Source organism: Microcaecilia unicolor, chromosome 3, assembly GCF_901765095.1.
Source record: "Microcaecilia unicolor chromosome 3, aMicUni1.1, whole genome shotgun sequence".
Lineage (NCBI taxonomy): Eukaryota > Metazoa > Chordata > Amphibia > Gymnophiona > Siphonopidae > Microcaecilia > Microcaecilia unicolor.
In genome coordinates, this window is record NC_044033.1 from 321,835,334 (window position 1) to 321,858,030 (window position 22,697).

The following is a 22,697-nucleotide window of genomic DNA, read 5'->3' on the forward strand; positions in this document are numbered from 1 at the left end:
TATTGTTTGTTAATTGCCAATTTAACTCAATAAGACCTGAAGAGGCTGAACGATAAGTTGAGGTCCACAAGCTGCTTGCATTGTAAATGGGTCCGCATTCAATCGAAGCATGTTGAGTCTTATAAAAAGGTTGACGTCGTAATTGAGTTGGTGACAAGTTCAGTCTAACTGGACCCTGTCCTTGAATCGTTTTCTTTCTTGTATCATGTGAACACATGTCATTTCATGGTGGAAGTTGAAATTGAAAGTCATCCAAAGAATGCAAATCTCTTCAAGGAGTATATAAAGTCATAGCATTACTGGGGCCATCCCTTTTAGTATTTTAAAAACCAGCAACATTAATTTATGTTTAAATCTGTTTATTGGAATTTTTCAAAATATTTAACAATGAACATCTCTGGGACCATTTAATGCAGTAATAACCAGACAAATCTTCCAAGTATGCTGCTGGGAGCTTTGTTTCTTATAGCTCCCTGCAAATATTCAGATCATCTGCTATGGACAAGTGCAATGTAGGTTACCTAGCGCTCTTACAGCATTCTCAATTGTAACATAAAAGTTATACAATACAATACAATAATTGACACCTGGGCCAGGCAATTGACGAAAACTCTGCCTGTCTAGCAGGCCAAGTATGGCCAATTATACAAAGGGTTGTAGGATAACTTATACAAGCTCTATATTGATACAATCCCCAATCCATACAGCGGCCCTGTTGATCAAATAACATAAATAAATAAATAAATCTGATAGTGTAAGGTGTACAAAAATGGGGTGACTCAGTTTTTTTGAACCCCCTAGAAATATTTTGTGCAACACTGAACTGGAGGGAAAAGAAAACATGAAGGACCCCAGAACAAGTAAGTGAATGTTTTGGAGTTAAAGGGCTTTGCATTTTCAGATCACAGGAGATGAATCATGAACATCAAAGATGTGGAAACTTAATCTTATATTAGAAAACAGATTTTATCAGGGCTCGCTGAATACCCTTATTTTCTCATCACAGGCTTCCCAATTGTAACATCTGTGCTCTCACTGAACATTAAACAGGAGGAAGATCTCCCCTTCATGGATCATCCTGAATCAGAGATATCTGAACAAGTTCACTCTCCTATAACAGGCAAGTTTTTTTTATTTTGTTTGTTATTCATCTTTATAAAACTGCCTTATGGAGTCCAGATAAACACTCTGTGCCAGTGTTCCCAAGCCTGGTCCTGGAGGTTCCTCAGCCATTCAGGTTTTCAGGATATGCACAATGAATATGCATGAGAGAGATTTGCATGCAGTGGAGGCAGTGCATGTAAATCTCTCTCATGAATATTTATTGTGGATTTCCTGAAAATCTGACTGACTAGGGGACAAATCACGTTTTGCCAGACCCCAGGAGAGGAATGCATAGGCGCCCCATATAAGAGGCTTAAGGAGGCTAAGCCTTCCCAGCCAAGCTGTGGCCTTTCCTGCCTGCTTCCTCCTCATGTAGCCCCAATACGCCAAAACAAAATTGTATTTTCCGCTGCCGCCCATCCCCCGCTGAGCCCGTCCTCAGCTACCCAACAGCCCTCCGTCCTTTCCGTTCCTGCCGTGGGCGCCCAGCGTTTAAACTTTTTTATTTTAAGTTGCAGTGACGGCTCACCTCCAGCCTTTCACTTCCCACTCAATGTCCTGCCTTCCTCTGATGAGGTATTTCCTGTTTCCATGAGGGCAGGACACTGCGCGAGAAGGGAAAAGCTGGAGGTGAGCCGTCGCTGCAACTTAAAATAAAAAGGTTTAAACGCTGGGTGGCCACAGCAGGAATGGAGAGGAGGGTTGTTGGGGAGCTGAGGGTGGGCAGGTGGGGCTGGGTAGCACCTCAAACTCAGGGGCTGGGGCAAGTCGACATGGATGGCAGGGGAGGACAATAGGAGGCAAAGGAGAATCAGACATGGAGGGGAGGGCAGGGAAGAGAGGAGAAATTGCTGGACACAGAGGGGAGGACAGGGGCAGAGGAGAAATCACTGGACATGGAGGGCAGGGGAGAGAAGAGAAATCGCTGGACATAGAGGGGAGGGCAGGGGAGAGGAGAATTGCTGGATTAGGATGGCTGGAGGGGGCAGGGGAGAGCGGAGAGTTGCTAGATATGGATGGAGGAGAGGGCAGGGGAGAGCGGAGAGTTGCTAGATATGGATGGAGGAGAGGGCAGGGGAGAGAGGAGAGTTGCTGGACATGGATGGATGGAGGAGAGGGCAGGGGAGAGAGGAGAGTTGCTGGACATGGATGGATGGATGGAGAGGACGGAAGACTGGAAGGAGATGTGCATGGATGGAGGGGAGGGAAGAGAGGAGAAATCTGGACATAGATGGAGTGGAAGGCAGGGAAGAGAGGAGAAATGTTGGGCAGGAATGGAGGGAAGGAAAGACAAAGGAAGGAGATGCACATGGATGGGAGGGGAAGGGAGAGAGGAGAAATTCTGGACATGGATGGATGGAGGGGAGGAAAGTAGATGCACATGGATGGAGGGGAATGAGGAGAAATGCTGGATATGGATGGAGGGCAAATTGCTGAATTTAAGGGCTGGATCGGAACACTTTGAGGGCAGATGCTGAAACTGGAGAAAGGATAGGGACTGGGCTACAGATGGTAGACAGGACACATAAGGACACAGGAGGATGGTGGACATGGTGAGAGAAAAAATATCAAATGGAAAGAAGACACTGCATAAAACACACTGGGACCAAAGCGAATAGAAAAACTAAATGATCAGACAACAAAGGTAGAAAAAGTATTTTATTCAGAATTTATTAATTGGAATATGTCAGCTTTTGGAAATGTGCATCTGTGATATTTTGCATGTAAGTTTCAATTTTTCTAGTATTGCTGCATGTTGTCTGACTTTTTGAGGTAACTTTCCAGTTCAGTATTTTGCCTTCATATCTGTTGTGTCGTGTGTTTTTCATGTGTGATCAAGGTGCAGTATTCTGCTAGCGTGTAGTATTTGCAGCCCTTTTTGTTTTCTTTTTTTTTTTCTCACTAGGTTGTGTACTGGTGTTTTAGAGCCCGGTGTAATTACAGTGCTGCCTTTCTACGCATAAGGTTGTAGCTCGTCCTGTCCTTGGAATTAGTGCTGTTATGGTTTGGTAAGGTTATGAGTTTGTTTTTGCACAAGTTTGTGTATAGTGTTTTGCAGTGGAGAGATTGTGTGTTGGCCTTACTAAGGTGGCTCTTTTCTATCTGAGGTTACCTCTTTATTACCAGAGTACTCGCTCCAGATACGTTTTCATAAAGTACTCCTTACACTTTAAATATTTTAAACTTATTACTTTATTGTATTACACATGCCTGTTTATACCTCTAACCTCGAAACTCACATTCTCACCCTGCATTCACACAGCAGCACAATATTCTTTATCATGTACTCATTTGATCCACCATTTAGCTTTTACATACATGTTCAAACGAAGAACAACAAGTCATCAGTTGTTTCATTTCTATGTCAAACCGTTTCAAATCCGTGCCTCTAAATATATATCGGGCATCCTTATTAAACACAACTTGAATTACTTGCTAATACACGGTAATCTATCAGTTAATTTCATTGGGCTCAAAGTTCAAAAACATCCTTATAAGCCATAGTAGCTGTGTTGAAAAGCAGTTAGAGTCTGTGTGCTCTGCAGAACCCCGCAGCACGAGAAAGGCTAACGAGGGGCACAAGCCACAAACATTCACTCATTGAAGAACCTTTTGAAGTCTTTTAAGTTCTTTTAAAGCCAGCTGATAATCATCTTCGTTTGAACATGTATGTAAAAGCTAAATGGTGGATCAAATGAGTACGTGATAGAGTATTGTGCTGCTGTGTGTGAATGCAGGGTGAGAATGTGAGTTTTGAGGTTAGAGGTATAAACAGGCATGTGTAATACAATAAAGTAATAAGTTTAAAATATTTAAAGTGTAAGGAGTACTTTATGGAAACCTTACTAAGGTGGCACCAAAACATCAGAAAGGGTGTAGAGCCTAAATCATGACATACTACCTCTTGAAGGATCTACATATGGTCGTTAATAAAAGGAACTCATTGTGAACACTATCCACCCTAAAAGGGTGTTTTGTGGCTCTGCATGAGAATTGTGATATTATGATCCCTTGCTTCATATTGTTGATGGTCTGCATTTTCCATATGGGTGGTATATTGGTGTATTAGGCTGTGCCCAGTGTAATATTTATGGTACAGTAAGGTTCTGAGTGTGTTTTTGCACAAATTTGTGCATAGTGTTTTGCAGTTGAGCGATTGTGGTTAGTATATGCTTTGAGCAACCACTTTATTCTTTTTCATATGATACATATCTAATATCTAAATTTAATTAAAAGGTATTAATTGTGACTATTTTAATTTTACTTATTTTTTTTCTGTGTGTTGTCAGACAGTTATGGATGTAAGCTCCACCCCTAACCCCACCCCCTTAGCGTCCCCAAACAGTCGGGCCACCGACCACCTATGGAGGAACGGCAACAAGTGAGAAGCAAAAATCAAGAAATAATGGTAAATTAGTACTGTGGGAATTAAATCAAGACTGCCCACTCGCAGTCCTAAAACATAAACACTAAGAGGATTGGACACAAGGCTCAGATGTTAATTAAAATAGAAAAGCTGTTTATTAGACAATATTGGCAGTAGAGAATGACACAGGGACCCGCAGTAACCGTGGGGATGGGGACGGGGACAAAGCCCACGGGGCGGGGATGGGGAGAGAGCCCGTGAGGACGGAGACAAACTTTGTCCCCGTGTCGCTTTCTGCTTTGAAGCCTTGTAATGAACTGGACTGTTATTTATGTTTGCAGACGACAATATTTTTATTTTCTGGAAAAACAAACAAATGTGCTGGCCACAGCTAGCAAAATTTGCATGCGGGATCCTGTACATCCTGCTACCAGCACATCTTCTAAGAAGACATCTTCTATTGCAGGAAGGACTGTGGAAGACAGGAGAACTTGAAATTGTTGATGACTTCTTAACCATCCACAGATTAAAAAATCATAACAGTACTTCATAGGGCATATTTCTCCCCTCTAGGCAGTGGTGTGCTGGACCTGGCTTGCACCGGCTCTGCAGAGCCGGTTGTTAATTTTTGAAGAATTTTGCGAGCCGGTTGTTCAGCTGCAGCAGGGACATTTTTTTTCACCCTACAAATTGCAGCGGAAGGCTGGAGGAATGCATCACGCATGTCCAAACACACCAGTTGTCACCTGATATTGATGCATGTGTGGTGTGTGTGGGAGCCCCTGCCTCCTCATGCTGCACTGGTAAGGCAAGAGGTGCTCGTGTGGGCTGCCTGGTTCACCTCACTAGCGCTCCTGCAGCTCTGCTGGTCATGTAGCTTCCTGTCTGGTAAGAAATTTAAACACACTTGTTGCTGGGCCCATTTGTTGGGGGAGAGAGGGAGGAGGAGTCGTTGTCAAGTGGTTGGGGGAGCATTGTCCCCCCGCCCCCCCCCCCCCCCAAAAAAAAAAAACACTTGCACCTTCGTATTCTGATTCTCTCTCTCCCCTGCCCTTCCCGCGGCACTGCCATGCGTTGAAACTTTTTTCCCCTTCGCGTTTCTCTCTTCCCTCTTGCATCTGCTCCCTTCCTCCCTCTTTCCTGCACCACGCCTGTTGTCGTCGTCGTCCTACCGCGGTGGTTAGAACAGGATGCCAGCATCGGGGTCCTTCTGCTGCCACATCCCGCCTACGGCCTACTCTGATTCAACTTCCTTGCTGTTTCCGTGTAGGCAGGACGCAGCAGTCAAAGAGGACACTGTCGGAAGTCAAAGCGGACACTGTCGGGAGTCGGGACCAAGGAGGTGAAATTGGGCCTGCTGCGCTGCCTATCTACTCCACGGTAAGGAAGCCAATTTGGTAAATGAATCTGTTTTCACTGCCCCACACAGCTGCCATCCCCTCTAGACAGTCGTGCTGCTGCACCAAAGGAAGCAAACCTATGAGCTGTCGTTCTTTATTGCCCATCTTCTGTAACAACTCTAAAGCTGTTTCAATTGGATAGGTAGTGCCTTAAAAAGTAGAGGTCAAAAGTTTTTTTGTTTTTTTTTTACTTATTGAACAGCTTTTTAAAATATATTTAGAGGAGTGTGGTAGCCGTGTTAGTCCACTCTTAAGGTTATCAATAGAAATCAAACAAAATAAAACATGGAAAAGAAAATAAGATGATACCTTTTTTATTGGACATAACTTAATACATTTCTTGATTAGCTTTCGAAGGTTGCCCTTCTTCCTCAGATTTGCTTATTTCCGATCTGAGGAAGAAGGGCAACCTTCGAAAGCTAATCAAGAAATGTATTACGTTATGTCCAATAAAAAAGGTATCATCTTTTATTTTAATTTATTTGAAAGCTTCCCATATATAAATTTCATGAAATAACAATCGAATATCAGTAACACATCTTAAAACATTATTATAGCTGGTAGAAACAGCAATAAAAATAAATAAACACTATAAAACACTATAAAAAATAAATAAATAAATAAATACACTGTATACAATACATATGGCCAAATTTCATTGGGGATAATATCCTGTTTCCTGATGGGTTCATCATCTGCTGTTATGATATATACCCAACTGAGCATTTAAATGTTTGTCCTTTAATGATACCATATGTTCAGAAATCTATAGCCATTTAATATAGATAGTTATACAAAGATTATCACATTCATACACCAGAACAGGCATCCATCCATCGCATCACATCACATTGCAAAAGAAAACAACTTCCACAGAGTACATCCAAAATTTAATTTTTATTTCCTTATTTCTTTCTTCCAAAATTCCAGACAGCACATGTACAGATCAGTAGGAGGACCCAAAGCACTCCAAAACAAGTAAAGTCAGAAACAACACAGTTTATTGTTCAACCACCCTTAGGATTTACCTTGGGTTTAAAAAGCAAAACCATGTGCATATCCTTTGTACCAATAATGTATAATAAAGTTACATTATCAGCCCCAGACTCAGTCAAACTCAAATCTAGAAGGAAGTTTTTTTGAAAAGTAGTTTGATGTGTGTTAAGTAAAATCCAATTACACTTTTGCTACAATTAAATATTTCTTTAGCAAAGATATATTAGCAACCATTTAAATTTTGTATCCCCTATTTTGGCTGCACAAAAATGGTAACCCTACGTAGGTTGTTTTACCATATTTATTCTACTATTTATAAATTTAAATGTAACATTATTTTCAGACTGTGATGATCCCTAAAATGCGAAAACGACAGAGTGATCTATTAAGTTTTTTAAAAGTGAAGAACATGAGGACAGATAATGAAAATGATGGGAACGAAAATCATTGTAGAGAGAAGCCAGCAGAAACAAATGTTAAGTCTGTTGAACAACCAGTTATTGAAGAAAACCCATCATGTTCATCAAAAGAAAAAACAGATAATCTTGCATTTCCAGATTGTTGGACTGTGAAACAATTATCTATGTTTACAAAACAGTACGAATGGCTTGACATAAAAGAAAGTAAATTTGGATGTAAGGATTGTTCGAAAGTTCAGCATTTAGGGGTGTCAGCAGGAAAGCATGTCCATGTGTCCAAGGAATGGAGTGCATATTTAGTAGCCCCAAATGGCAGTAATAAAACCACTAGGCAAGCTTCTATACGGAAAAAAATTAGGGAACATGACGTTTCTAAATCTCATGCTAAAATTCAAGATTTATTAAAAGAATCAGCTAATGACTCAATTTTCAGTTTAGTGCATAAACTAAATAATAAAAATATTGAGGCTACTGTAAAAGTTTTTAATACTATTTACAGTTTAGTAAAATGTAATAGGCCTCTGTCTGATATAGAAGGGGCAATTGAATTACAAGAGAAAAATGGAGTTGATGTAGGCAATTGTTTGCATACACGTTACAGTGCAACAAGAATAGCAGAACACATTGCAAATGAAATTAAGATGAAAATATTTAAGAATATTATAGAAGAGAATGCCAAAATTTGTATCATAATTGATGAGGCATCTACAGTTTCAAAGAAAAGCACCCTAGTGATTTATCTGCAATGTGCAATTCAATCTGCCCCTGCACCTGTAATGGTATTTGTTGATTTAAAAGAATTGGTATCAACCAAAGCAGAGAACATTTTCAACACATTATTGTCTACACTAAATGACTATGGCTTTGATATTGAATATTTGAAAGCAAACTTGATTTCGTTTTGTTCTGATGGTGCTAATACAATGCTGGGAAGAAAGTCTGGAGTAGCTGCAAAGTTGTTAGCAAAATTTCCTAAACTCATCATTTGGCACTGTTTAAATCATCGATTGCAACTATCACTTGACGATTCAATATCTGAAATAAAGCAAGTAAATCATTTAAAAATATTTTTAGATAAAATATATTCAATTTATCACCAATCTAATAAAAATCAAACTGAGCTACAAGCTATACCTAAAGAACTTGAACTTGAAATTATTAAAATTGGTCGAGTACTAGGGCCAAGATGGGCAGCATGTAGTTTACGAGCTGCTACTGCTGTGTGGCATGCATATCCTGCATTATATGTGCATTTTTCCCATTCTTCTGCTTATTCTGGTTTGGCAAAGAGATTGGCTAACATAAATTTCTTGCAAGACCTTGCTTTAATGATTGATATTCTTGAGGAATTTTCATTACTTTCAACTGCATTGCAGTCAAGATCAACTAACATCCAAAAAGCACACAAATTGATCAAACGTACCATAAGAGCTTTAGAAAATTTAAGGATTGGTACTGGAAAGCATGAATCTCAAATTGAGGATTTGATTAAGTCAGATAAGTTTAAAGATATTCCATTTACTAAAAGTAGTAAATTCATTGCTCTTCCAAGGAATGTGTTATTAGAAAATGTAATTCAACACATGAACTTGCGTCTTTTACCAGACAGAAACAATGATGAAAGCATTGTTAATATTGACTGTTTTGATGTGCTAGAACCATCTACTTGGCCTTATGAAGAATTAACTTCACCATGGATAGCTGGTGAAGAGAAATTGTGTCATTTAAATGAAATTTTAAAGTATGACATTGACTTGAATGATTTTCGAGATTTTGTAGACAGTTATCTAGAATCAGAAGATGTTCCAGTTCCTCCAAGTATCCAGAAAGCTAGAAAAATAGCTAGCACTATTGCAGTCAGTAGTGCTGAAGCTGAAAGAGGTTTCAGTTTAATGAATGTAATTTGTACGAGGGTGAGAAATAGTCTGACCGTAAATCATATATCACATTTAATGTCAATAAATTTATTGGGAAAAGAGTTAGCAGATTGGGATGCAACTCCATTTGTTAAATCTTGGATGAATAGCAAACATAGGTTGGCTACAGATACAAGAGTGAGGCAAAAATCAACCAAAGCATTGTGTGAAAATCAATTGGCCATTTGGAATTTACAGTAAAGAATATTGTATTTTTTTGATATTGTTTGTAAATTGGTTGCTACAGAGGTCCTTTGTACCAATAATGTATAATAAAATTACATGTTGTTAATACTTTACCAGCTAACTCTCTCCCTGGGAATAGCCAGCTCTGTAATTTGTGTGTGGGGGGGGGGGGGGGGCGCAGAGGTGGATGAGGGAGAGAGCCTGTTGTTAAAAATTTACCAGCACACCACTGCCTCTAGGGCACACAGAATGGGTTGTATTTTGTACCCCTGAACATTTTAACAGGGTGAATTAGGATTTCTTGGGGTAGCAGAAGTCAGCTATTGTTGGGGTTGGAAGAGTAGAAGGTGGTGTTGGTGTGGTTATTATAGTTGCTCGTTGTTGTTATTGTTTTCTATTTGTGATTTATAAACCACAGTTGCACAGGATACTGCAGCCCCGCATTACCTCTCCTGTCTCATCTCTCCCCGTGAACGCCGCTCAGTGGACAAATCTCTCTTGCTGTCCCCCTTCCAGACTTCGTTCCTTTTTTTCTCGCAGCACCTTATGCCTGGAATAGACTTCCTGGACCTATACATCTAGCTTCATCTGTACCTGTTTTCAAATGTATGGTGAAAACCCAACTTTTCACTATTGCTTTTAGCTCCTAGCCACTACTCAATTGCCCTCCCCCTTGTCCCTTCCTTCCTTCTCACCTTTACTTCCCCCCCCCCCCCCCCCCAAGTGTTTCGTCTGTCTGTATTATTTAGATTGTAAGCTCTTTTGAGCAGGGACTGTCTCTCTTTATGTCAGGTGTTCAGCGCTGCGTGCGTCTGGTAGCGCTATACAAATGCTAATAATAATACTTTAATGAAAACATTTAAATATAAAATCATAAGTGTTTGAGGCTTCTGCAGATGAGAACAGAGCCCACAGGACGGGGACAAGGCCTGCAGGGACGGGAATGGAGATGGGGCCTATGGTGACGGAGACAGAACCCATGGGGATGAGGACAAATTTTTCTCTGTGTCATTCTTGATCCTCAGGAGTTTAGCTGAGATTGGATAACAGCCGCGGAGCTGGTGGTTGGGAGGCGGGGATAGTGCCGGGCAGACTTATACGGTCTGTGCCAGAGCCAATGGTGGGAGGTGGGGATAGTGGTGGGCAGACTTGTATGGTCTGTGCCCTGAAAAAGACAAGTACAAATCAAGGTAAGGTATACACAAAAAAGTGGCACATTTCTTGGGCAGACTGGATGGACCGTGCAGGTCTTTTTCTGCCGTCATCTACTATTCTCTAATTGGCAGCAGTGAAAAATGAATTCAGAGACTATGTATTATGCAAAACACCCGTAATGATTGTAAAATATCTTAAGTACCTGTCAAGGGAGTGAGTTAAAGATAACACACACTATTAACTAATCCTGAAGTTATTATGATACCTAACCCCAGGCAAAGGAAGAGCAATTGAATCTAACAAGATAATAACACTCAGAAAGTTTGGATCCGCAGTAGTCAGGAAATATTAATAAATTTTGTTCATTTGATATTTTGTCTGGTTCTAGTCTTTGGAGAAGCCTGGTCTATATTCCCACTCCTTTTGATCTATCGTTTTCCATAGCTGTAAAATTAAGGATCATACTCTTATTTTTTTTATTCAATTATTCAGCAGATGATGGATTTAGTAATAAGAGTGAAAGACTGAGAAAGTGCAATAAACAGCAGAAAAAGGAATGGAAACAGCGAGAGCCCTCCGGAGACGGCATCGATCCTTCAGCTGACTGTCAGGGAGGTAGCAGTAGCATAGTAACGAGCAGTGTGAAAGCAGAAGGCCAGACAGGAGAAAAATTAGAGAAAAGAAAAGCCACATAGGCAGGCGCTTAGGACTGAAATTAATGACTGTGAAGGTACTAACAAAACTAAGGTATCCGGATACTGTGAAAAACCATTTATAAGTTCTGAATGTGAAAATTCTGTCGGTGAGAAAAGGAACCTACAGGTTCGTGTGGAACATAAACTATTTAAATGTTTTCATTGTGATAAATGTTTCAAAAGTATGTCTGAGCTGAAAGGGCATGAAAGGATTCATACAGGCGAGAAACTATTTAAATGTTCAGAATGTGATGATAAATGTTTCACAAGGAAAGCACTCATAAAAGTTCGCAAGTTGATCCATACAGGAGAGAAACCATTTAAGTGTTTAGAATGTGATAAATGTTTCAGAAGCATGTGTGCGCTCAAACTGCATGAAAGGATTCATACAGGAGAGAAGCCATTTAAATGTTCAGAATGTGATAAATGTTTCACAAGGAAATCACTCTTAAAAGTTCACCCATACAGGAGAGAAACACTTTAAATGTTTAGAATGTGATAAATGTTTCAAAAGCATGTCTGAGCTCAAACTGCATGAAAGGATGCATACAGGCGAGAAACCATTTAAGTGTTCAGAGTGTGATAAATGTTTCAGAAGCAAGGCCTATGTCCACAAAAGAATTCATACAGAAGAGAAACCATTTAAATGTTCAAAATGTGATAAATGTTTCAAAAGCTTGTCTGAGCATAAACTTATATTGATATAAATAAATTTGCTGGTCTTCGGGAGAGAAAAAGGTTACCCCTAGTTGAATCTAAAACCAAGACTAAATAAGATGAATAAGGCCATAATTTGTATAAGGATCCAGCCATTGGATATTACTGAAATTAACCAAATACACTTGTGCAGGCAAAATTATTACAGTGACGGTTTTACCATTGAAACTCCTGGTCTAAAAGAGAAAGAGAATTTCTTGGGACAACTCGCATTGAGGGAGATATAACATCTTTGCAAACAGAGGTGCCCTGGATAAAAGGATACCTAACAGTATCACAATTACCAAAGATACTGAGGAAGATCCAAAATATCAAATTGAAATATGCTGCATTCATGGAGCAAGATCTTACATTCATATGCTCCAATAATAAATTGAAAATAAAAGCTGAAGCACAAAAATTGAGGAATTATGATGAAAACAGAAATGAGAAATATCAAAATAAGATATATTTTTTTAAACACTAACAATTCTACAGAGAACTAGGGAGCAGTGATTATAAGAATAGTCATACTGGGTCCATCTAGCCCAGTATCCTGCTTCCAGCAGTGGCCAATCCAGGTCACAAGTACCTGGCAGAAACCCAATTAGTAGCACCATTCCATGCTACCAATCTCAGGGCAAGCAGTGGCTTCCCCCGTGTCCATCTTAATAGACTATGGGCTTTTCCTCCAGGAACTTGTCCAAACCTTTTAAACCCAGATACGCTAACCGCTGTTATCACATCCTGAACACCATACTTAAATTAATCCCTTGTTCGCTGGAATACACAATATGATAGTGAATGATTAGCAAAGGGTAAAATACTGGGAAACAAAATGCACTCTTGAAATGTGTGTGAAGAAAAAAATAGTAAAATACACAAACCCACTTCAATAAAGTATAAGGAGAGTGAAACACAAAAAGATTGAAAACAGATAGTGATCAAGAAGAGGCCATTGTAGGGTGCTCGGACAAAAAAAAGGAAAGGTATGTCAAAGGAATAGATTACCAGTGCTACGTTGAAGGCGAAGAAACGGGTTAATAGGATATAGAATGCATTCAGGGATAACAACCGTGTGGCTAGGGAGTACATAAAAGAATGGATGCATAAGCGACCTTTGATCCATGGTAAATGTGTAGATAATTATCCTGTATTATATAAGAAAGCGGGTAATAGTCAGGTGTAAGGTAGAGTACAGAGCCCAGGGATGTAGCACAGTGAACTATCAGCAAACACGAGTAAATCATCTACGTTGTGTACCAGAATGGAGGGACCGGGTCCTTATAAATCCCTCAAAGCCTGGGAAAAGCGTTCAGGACCCTTGGTTTTTGTACACCATCCTACTGCATAATGCAGAACCAGATAAGTAGTCAGTTATTTTTGGTCTGGTCAATTAATTTGTCCCTTATTGCAACTTTCCATCTATTAGGACACTATTCAACATTTCCAATTATTTACAATGTCAGAGCACAAAGCAGAATAAAAATCACAATATAACGTAAAATTTAACTTTTATGCTTTCCTCATTACATCTTGGAGTGTTTTAAATCTTTTTCCAATCACTAAGGAAACAGGATGTGAACACTAAACCACACAGAAACAAGCAGACTTAATTTCCCTCAAAACTTTACATTTACATAAGTACATGACTTTTTACTATGTAAGCCACATTGAGCCTGCTATGTGTGGGAAAGCGGGGGGTACAAATGTAATAAATAAATAAATACATGCATACATAAGTATTGCCATACTGGGAAAGACCAAAGGTCCATCAAGCCCAGCATCCTGTTTCCAACAGTGGCCAATCCAGGTCACAAATACCTGGCAAGATCTCAAAAAAGTACAAAACATTTTATACTGCATATCCCAGAAATAGTGGATTTTCCCTAGTCCATTTAATAATGGTCTATGGACTTTTCCTTTAGGAAGCTGTCCAAACCTTTTTGAAGTCGCTAAGCTAACCGCCTTTACCACATTCTCTGGCAGAACAATACTAGACAATATAGCGCCACTTCAAACCAGAACCTCACAAAGAAAAAACTCAACACCATGGTTTAACGAAGAACTGAAGGAACTAAAAACACAGGTCAGAAGATTAGAAAGAGCATGGAGCAAGTAAAAAAAGACGAAAATACACTTAAAGACTGGAAACAACTACAAAGAAAATACAAATACACTATCAGACAAACTAAAAGGACGTATTACAAAACCAAAATAGGACCAAACTACAAGGATACACACAAACTCTTCTCACTCATAAACAATCTCCTAAATACTAATACGGTTACCTCCAACAACACATACCCCATCAGCAACCAATCTTGCAAATTACTTCAAGGAGAAAATCATAAAGCTCCGACTCATGATACCTACCAACATAACGGATTACACAAATATTCTTGAATGTCTAGACCCAAAACCTGGGGAATACCCAGCAGATCGATCATGGACCAACTATGACATGCTTTCATCAAATGAAATCTCACATTGGCTCGGAAAATACACCAAATCGCAATGCAAACTAGACATCTGCCCTAATAGTCTAATAGGATCCACACCCAAACAATTCAAAACAGACCTCACGAACCACGTAAATTACAGATTCCAAAATGGACTCTTTCCCACGGATAAAGGAAACATCCTACTTACTCCGCTACCGAAAGATGCTAAGAAAAGCACAATGGACCTAACCAACTATCGCCCAGTAGCATCTATTCCACTCATAACCAAACTCATGGAAGGCATAGCGACGAAACAACTTACTGAATACCTAAATAAACAATCCTGCACGAGTCTCAATCAGGATTTCAGTCAAATCACAGCACCGAAACAGTTCTAGTGTCTGCAATGAACTCATTTAAACAAGCAATTGCAACTGGTAACAACATACTCCTCCTACAATTCAACATGTCCAGCGCTTTTGACATGGTTAATCATGAAATACTTTTACATATACTAAAATACTTCGGAGTAGGAGGCACAGTTCTCAAATGGTTCAAAGGATTCCTGACCACAAGATCATACCAAGAAACAACGAACGCAGACAGATCACTCCTATGGACACCTGAATGTGGAGTACCCCAAGGATCCCCCCTCTCACCAACTTTATTCAACCTAATGATGATACCTTTAGCCAAACGTTTAGCCAATCAAAACCTCAACCTCAACCCCTACATAAATGCAGATGACGTCACAATTTACATCCCGTTCAAACATGACCTAAATGAAATCACTAATGAGATCAACCAAAGCCTCCAAATAATGCACACCTGGGCAGATGCATTACAACTAAAATTTAATGCAGAGAAAACACTGTCTGTCCACAAATCAAGGTGAGCTATAGCAAATTCTGGTAATTTGGTGCTAGCCATCTGAACAAGAGATGGTGGCCAGTGGCCTAACTTAGATGTGATTAGAATTTCCTTTAAGATAGTAATAAGCTCGATCTGTATTTGATCACAGGCCATAGCCCATGAAATATTCTTTCCTAACCTGTATTCTTCATGTGCTAAAGTCACAATTTTCTGTTATATAATGGGTGATATAAGAGCAAAGGTATCTACAATTACATTAGATAGTCTAGCTGAAGCCTCATTAATAATATGTTGTGATGTAAACCCTTCAGAAGCATGTTGGGCTGTGGATCCCATCTTATTCCGGAGCACTTCCATATCAATTGTATTAAGGGCTCCCAGTACAGTTCCTGTGCCTCCTAAAATGGTGTCTAATAATTCTCGCTTGTATCTAGAGGGCTTGGCTGGGGGTGTGGCTGACTGCATATCCAACCATGTGTTAAGCATATGTATGTGGTTGGCAACAAATTGAGAGTGGTTTGGATATTTGGTAGTGACTAGAAATACTTTAGGATACAGATGCCAAGTAAGAATGTGGTATTCTACATCATATAACATATCATGGGGTGCATCATATTTAATCTGAAATGGTTTCCCCTCCTGGAACAAATTAATATCTGAGAGGTACAGAATAGGAGGAACTGGAGTGGTAGGGGAGGTGGGGGGAGGGGTAGTAGGTAAACAAAGTACATCAAAAAAGAAAGAAGTCTCAGTAATGTGCTGTTGATTACTTTGAATCCACATATAAGTGATCTGCCAAGTCCCTTTATCCTGACAGGAAATATTGTATAGAATCAAGGCAGGAGGGCCTAGAAAGTATTTCTCTGGGGGTGCAATCAATTCTTGTGTTCTTTCTAGGGAAGTGGAAATTGGTGGAGTCCACTTCACGTGCGTGATGTTCAGGGAATAGTAGACTGGTCTGTCTTGCACTGAGCAGAAACTCAGGATAACCAGGTCTTTTCCTTCAGGGAATGGTGGGGGTATTTCTTGATAGCGATATACCCCATCTGTGGAATTGGTTCAACCAATTGTGCATATTCGGATGATAGTTCCTGTAATGAGACTTGGGTAAAGGAGAACACATACCACACTAAACAGAAAACGTGCCATACTAGAAGCACACTGATTATTAAAGTATACTAACTAACTTACTTACTTATAAATGTACTTATATAACACCTCAACAGAAATAATGTTTACTAAGTATTATTATCACTATTGAATGCTTGTATCAACTATACAGATACTATACATTATGAGTGGCTATTATAGTTACCACTCTTCAAACATCTTTTTGTTCGGAGGACAGCGTCTGTGCTGTTTTCAGGAATCAGTCGTCTGTGCTGTATTCAGGTGGAATCTGAGAACAAAAACTGGTAACCACTAATTATCCATAAGGTTTCAACTGAGTGATGTGTTTCCAACATCGTTGGTTGTCCGGCCTTAGGATCTGATATAGGCTTGGGCCTAGTGCATCTGTAACCAAGTATGGTCCATCCCACTTTGCTGTGCCAAAGGGGAGGTGTGGTCTAGGGTTTAGGAGCATGACCTTACTCCCCACTTTGAGTGGTCGTAAATCAGAATCTTTGGCCTGTGCCTCCTGCAGATAGTCCCTAGACTTCTCTGTGTTTGCCAACACAGTGGCCTGGATTTCTTTTAGGTGTTCTTGCAGGGATTTCATCCATTCATTTGCAAGAACTACAGTCTGGTCCTCCGGGTGTAACAGGTTTTCCCATCGAGGCATTGGCCTTCCCATTAAGGCTTCATATGGGGCAAAACCTGTGTACTTACAGACATTGGCTCTGATACGCATAAGGACCAAAGGGAAGACCTGATCCCAATTTTTCCCTGTCAGATTCAGCATAGGGCTGAGATGTGCTTTGATTGTTTGGTTCATACGTTCTACCTGCCCCGCTGCTTGGGGATGGTACGAAATGTGCAATTTCTGCTCTATGCCTAAAAAATCAAACAATTCCTTGACTAGCTGAGAAACAAAAGCAGGACCATTATCAGATTCAATAGTCTTAGGAATTCCCCAACGTGTAAAAAATTGCATAGTTAGGACCTCAGCTGTGGTTCTAGCAGTTTGATCTGATACAGGAAAAGCTTCTACCCAGTGGGAAAAAGAGTCCACTACTGTGAGTAAAAATCTGTTTTTCCTAGCTGTTAAAGGGAGCAGGCCCACATGATCTATCTGTAGTCTCTCAAATGGGCCACGTGGTGGCGCTCTCATCAGCTGTCCCCTTTTTCTTTTTAGGTTGTCTCCCAAATGATGCGCAAATCACACAGGAGGCCACATGATCCTGTATGTCATGTTTCATTTCTGGCCACCAGACCAACATATTTAGAGTTGCCAACATCTCTTCAGTTTTAGGGTGCCCCATGGGACCTGCTCCATGAACCCAATGCATCCAATCTTTCCCTTTCGCTCTGGGGATAGCTATAACCAATCCTTCCTCCTTCTTCACACGCAGCATGTCTTTCTGTATAGTGAGTGTGAGAAAGGGTGTATGCTGGTAAGTGTTATCTGGGGTTTGTTGCACTAGCTGCTTCAGATTGGAAAGCTCTGCGTCATTCTCCTGCAGTGTACTGAAATAATCTGGTGGTACCACCTGATCGTAATCAGTGGACCGTGTGGCCGTGGCTACCATCCGGGTCTGCTCATACCAGGGCCATATAGGGCCTACATGACATGCTTCCTTCGCTACTGAATCCGCTAAAGTGTTTCCTTTCACTAAAGGGCCTTTCTTTCTGTGTGCTTTCACTTTCACTAAATGAACTTTCTGAAATTTTTCACTGAGTTCTTGTGCCATAGCCCATAGTGCTGAATGTTTTACCATTGACCCATCTGTGGATTTAAAGTTGTGGCTTAACCACCATGGCAGCAATGCAATGGCACTTCTGAATACATAATCTGAATCTAAGATTATCTGTATTTCAGGGTGAGAGTCTTGATAATGCTGCAAACAGGCCACAAAGGCAGCCAGTTCATAGTATTGTGCTGAGGCTGACCCACAGGAGTACTGCCTTTGCAGAATTACTTTGTTATCTGGGCCCAGTTATGCAATTGCAAAACCTGCTAATCTCCTTCCTCCCTCACATTGGCTACTGCCATCAATATATACTGTAGGAAGAAAAGGGGATATTCTATCCAGTACCAGTTCTTTAAATATCAAATGATTGGGGGTACTGGGTGAAGACTGACAGTCATGAGGTTGTCCCTCCAGTAAGATCCCTGCAACCTGCACCTTAGGCTCTTTCAGTAATTCAAATTTCACATTCTGTGCCTGCAACATCAGAGTCCAATGGACTATTCTCTCTGTCCTAATTTTACTACAAGCCAACTTGCCCTCCACAATGAATTTAAGGGGGGTGTGGTGGCTACATATGTAAGTGGTTTGAGCGCCAATAATGTATGTAAACTTTTGCATAGCAGCATATGCAGCCAGAACATGTTTTTCACAGGTTCCCATTTTAAGTTCTGGAGCAGTGAGAACTCTGGAAAAGAAAGCAATTGGCCGGTCTGTCCCTCCTAAGCGCTGTGTTAGGGCAGCTCCTATACTGTTCTCACCAACCACTGGGTATAGGAAAAAATTCTGCTTGTGATCTGGGGGAGCAAGGACAGGAGCAGAAGTCAAAGTCTGCTTGAGTTTAGTCACTGCCTCTGTGTGTTCTGCCTCCCACACATATTCTTTACGTTTAAGCAGGGAGTATAGTGGAGCAGCCACTTCAGCATAGTTGTGCATAAAATCACGGCAGAACCCTGTAAGCCCTAGAAATGATTAGAGGGATTTCTGGTCTGTAGGAAGAGGTAATTTCCGTATGAGATCTATTCTCTGAGAATCTATGGATTTCCCTTCCTGGCCAATAGTGACTCCTAGAAAGGAAACCTGTGGTTTACACAGCTGAGCCTTGGCCAGATTTACTTTAAGTCCAGCTTTCAAAAGAGCTTTTAAAATCTCTCTTACATGGGCCTAGTGGTCAGATTCAGTTTCAGATTGAATTAGAATGTCATCAACATATTGGATTATATTGTCTTTACAAGACACCTGAGCTAGGGCTTCCTGCATGTATTTGTGGAAAATGGATGGAGAATCCTTATAACCCTGGGGTAACACAGTCCAAGCATACTGTTTATTTAACCACTGAAATGCTGTTTTGTACTGGTATTCAGGGGCCAGAGGCAGGCTCCAAAACCCATTTGAAATGTCTAGGACAGAAAAAAATTTACAGTTGGGGTTTAATTTAGAGATCATTTCCAGATATGAGGCTACCACCGGTACCACAGATTTGGATACTTGATTTAGGGCGCGGAAGTCTATGGTCAGTCTAAAGGAGTCTCCTGGTTTAACTATTGGCCATGCTGGAGAGTTGCATGTAGAAGAGATTGGTCTAATTATGCCCTCTCTTCCAGTACCTGTATAATCTTAGCTATGGGTTCTATTGCCTGATGAGGTACTGGATATTGCTTTTGTGGTGGAGGATCCTCACCTTCTAACAGGATTTCTGTGGACATTCTGCCACATTCTAGTTTGTCGTGACCTCTGAGGAAATTACACTCGGATCATACTGTTGGTCTACTTTTGTGCATTGTGTGGCCAAATGCATAGGAATTGCTTCATGCACCAAAACCGTAGACATTTTTGGAGATCCAATACATTGCCACAAGGTAAGATTAGCCATATCCACTACCAAATTTAACTGGTTGAGGACATCAATTCCAATTAGTTCCTTTTCTGTGCTTACTATAGTGGCAGCATTGGTTTCCAAAATTTCATTATCATGTTCCCTCTGCATCTGCACCGGGACACCCCATTTAACTTGGATAGCCTCACTGACCCCTTGGATTTTTTATGTTTGCACATTTTCCTGGTCTGAAGTGGGAGAAACCCTGCTTATAAAACTGATTCCAGCCCCTGTGTCAATCAACGCTAATTTATCCTGACCCCCTATCCTGCTGTTCACATTGGGGCGTCCACACGTGTCCAAAATCAACAGTGCCACAAACTTTAATTTATATTCTGAATCTTTCTCCTTTCCCCTCTCCTGGAAGTGCATGCTCAGGTAAGTGAAAGGAGTCAGGCTGGGCACAAAATACTTCGGATTGTTTGATATTTGGACACTGGAGATCAGGACATCCCTATTCCTTTTTTTCTTGCTTATCCTGGGCAGCTATCAATTCACTTTTTATTCTGTCTAATTCTAGCTGCATGGTATATTTATCTTGTTCCCATTTAATTTGTTGCTGTTTCAACTGGTCTGTCTGTGCTTTGAGTTCATGAAACGGGATGTAGCCTGAGGAATTTCTAAAATTACCTCTGCTCTGCCCTCTCCATGGGGCCTGTCCTGAGTTTCCTGACCTATTGCTGTGGGAGGGCCCTTCTGCTTGCCATTTCTTTGCTTCTGACACAGTAATTACCTGGGATGGCTGAGTTTTCCACACAGATGCAATCCTAAGCATTAGTGTGTCAAAAGGAGTTTCTTTGGGGTCCTCAGCAAACAATCTGAGATGTTTAGTAATCTCGGGGGATAGGATTTCCAATAAAAATTCTTTATGATGTGTCTGACCATAATCTTCTGTTTTGGGCCAACCCTCCTGGTCTCAAAAGGCTGCTTCCAGCACCCACAATCTGTGCGCAAATTCTTCTAGTGTGTCATTTGGCAGGGGTGCAAGTGTTCTAAATGGTTGCATTTGAGTACAGCGAAATAATTGCTCAAGACCCTTTTTCACTAACTGGTATGGGTGGGTGAGAGATCCTACTTTAAAATAGTGGGGTCCTAAAGCCACATGCATAAGTCTGTCAAAGTCAGACGTTTTCCTCTTATACTTTCCTAGGCCCCAGTGAATCAGAATATCCGTGGCCCATTTGCACCATTCATTCATATTAAAAGGCATAGGGCCGACCTTCTGTGTTATCCTTTCAATGTCACTATCCTTTAATGAGTCATACAATACCAGGTTTACTGGTGTTCTGGGGTCTGTACTGGACTCAGTTTCTGTGTCTGCAGAATCCTCCCTGTCCCTCAGGTGAGTGCTTGCGCCTGGGGCTTCCTCATCTAAGCATGTTTGAGTGCTTAAGTCAGTGTTTTCAGTCTTAGATTTGCCCCCACTTCTCAAATCCACTACACACACTTATGTGTGCTTTTGTGGTTCTATGAATTGAAAACTTGGCTTGTAGGGTGTTTCATAGGCTGGCGGTGCTAAGGGAGAAATACTTGGGGCCTGCCAGTGCACAAGAGTTAATCTGGTCCTTTGAGGCACATTTACTTTTTATGTCAGCAATCATTGTCTAGGGTTGGTCCCGAGTCCAGCTCACAGAGGCAGTGGGTTCCCAAAGAATCCACACGAGTTTGGATATATAAAGTATATTATATTTGCAGATATGTATAGGCTTACAGCACTTAGAACAGGTAACTGGTACAGGGCTGTATCTGTGTTTGTTTAGGGAGAGAAAGAAAGGATAGGGTGTTTGTTCAGAGGAAGGGAGAAACCTTGGGGTTATGCTGCAAGAGGTATATATGTGTGCAGAGGGAAAGGAAGAGAGAGAAGCTGCCAGCCACCAGAGCTCTGTGTTCTGGTGGCTAAAGATGGAGGTGTGCAGAGAAAGAAGAAGAAGAAACAAAGGCAGCCCAGCAGAGTCCCGTGCCCTGCGGGCTCAGAGACCAAGAGAAAAGTGTCCCCCTGTGCTCTGCTTTATCTACTAAGAATAGAGCTCGGGAACAGGAGCAGAGAGAGATCAAAAACTTCTCTCCTTCCCAGTTATTTCCTTTACAGAACTCCAGATACTTTCTGAAGTCAGGAAAGGTAACAACTTTCACAGATTGTCCTGTTTGAAGTTACAAGCTATGGGAGCCTCTATGTCTGGCCTCCTTTGTTCTCAAAGAGAGCTCTGCTGATCAAGAGCAATTAAACCCAGAGCTATTTAGGCCATTTGGTCCATGTCATCCTCAGTGGTTCCTGAGGGAGGGGGGAGAGTTCTCAGAGGTCAGCAGTGGAGGAGTGCAGGGGCGTAGCTACGGGTGGGCCTGGGTGGGCCCAGGCCCACCCAATTTTAGTCCAGGCCCGCCCAGCGCCAGCGCCAGCTCCCATTGCCGGCCACTGCTGCTTTTCCTGATGAGCAGCAGTGGCCGGCGCTACAAAAAGAAGAAGCGCTCAGCTGACTGAGCTGAGCGCCAACGCATCGCTAAGGAAGAGAAAAAATATTTTTAAAAAAATGCGGCACCGCAGGCAGCCTCGAACCATTGGCTGCTGGCTCTGTGCAGGCTCCTCCCGTCTCTTACATCACTGCCCCTGTAGCGAAGCAGGGGCAGTGACGTAAGAGACGGAAGGAGCCTGCAGAGCCAGCAGCCAATGCTTCGAGGCTGCGTGCAGTGCCGCGTTTTTTTTTAAACATTTTTTTTTCTCTT

General features: G+C 41.2%; 2 protein-coding genes across 3 annotated transcripts in view; both read left to right on the plus strand.

Moving 5' to 3' along the window:
• Positions 1-9,403, plus strand: part of LOC115466831 (E3 SUMO-protein ligase KIAA1586-like) — a 42,585-nt gene extending 33,182 nt beyond the window's left edge. Inside the window, exons 1-4 of one of the 2 annotated variants that reach the window (XM_030198378.1) lie at positions 808-860; positions 1,007-1,120; positions 5,742-5,851; positions 7,211-9,403. In XM_030198378.1, the coding sequence (XP_030054238.1) occupies positions 842-860; positions 1,007-1,120; positions 5,742-5,851; positions 7,211-9,403 (2,436 nt within the window). In that variant the 5' untranslated portion in view covers positions 808-841. Of the gene's footprint in view, positions 1-807; positions 861-1,006; positions 1,121-5,741; positions 5,852-7,210 lie in introns of those variants that run through there. The other variant, XM_030198377.1, reaches the window with a different exon arrangement.
• LOC115466832 (gastrula zinc finger protein XlCGF26.1-like) overlaps positions 1-22,697 on the plus strand; it is a 230,390-nt gene that overhangs the window by 76,612 nt on the left and 131,081 nt on the right. The window lies entirely within an intron of this gene.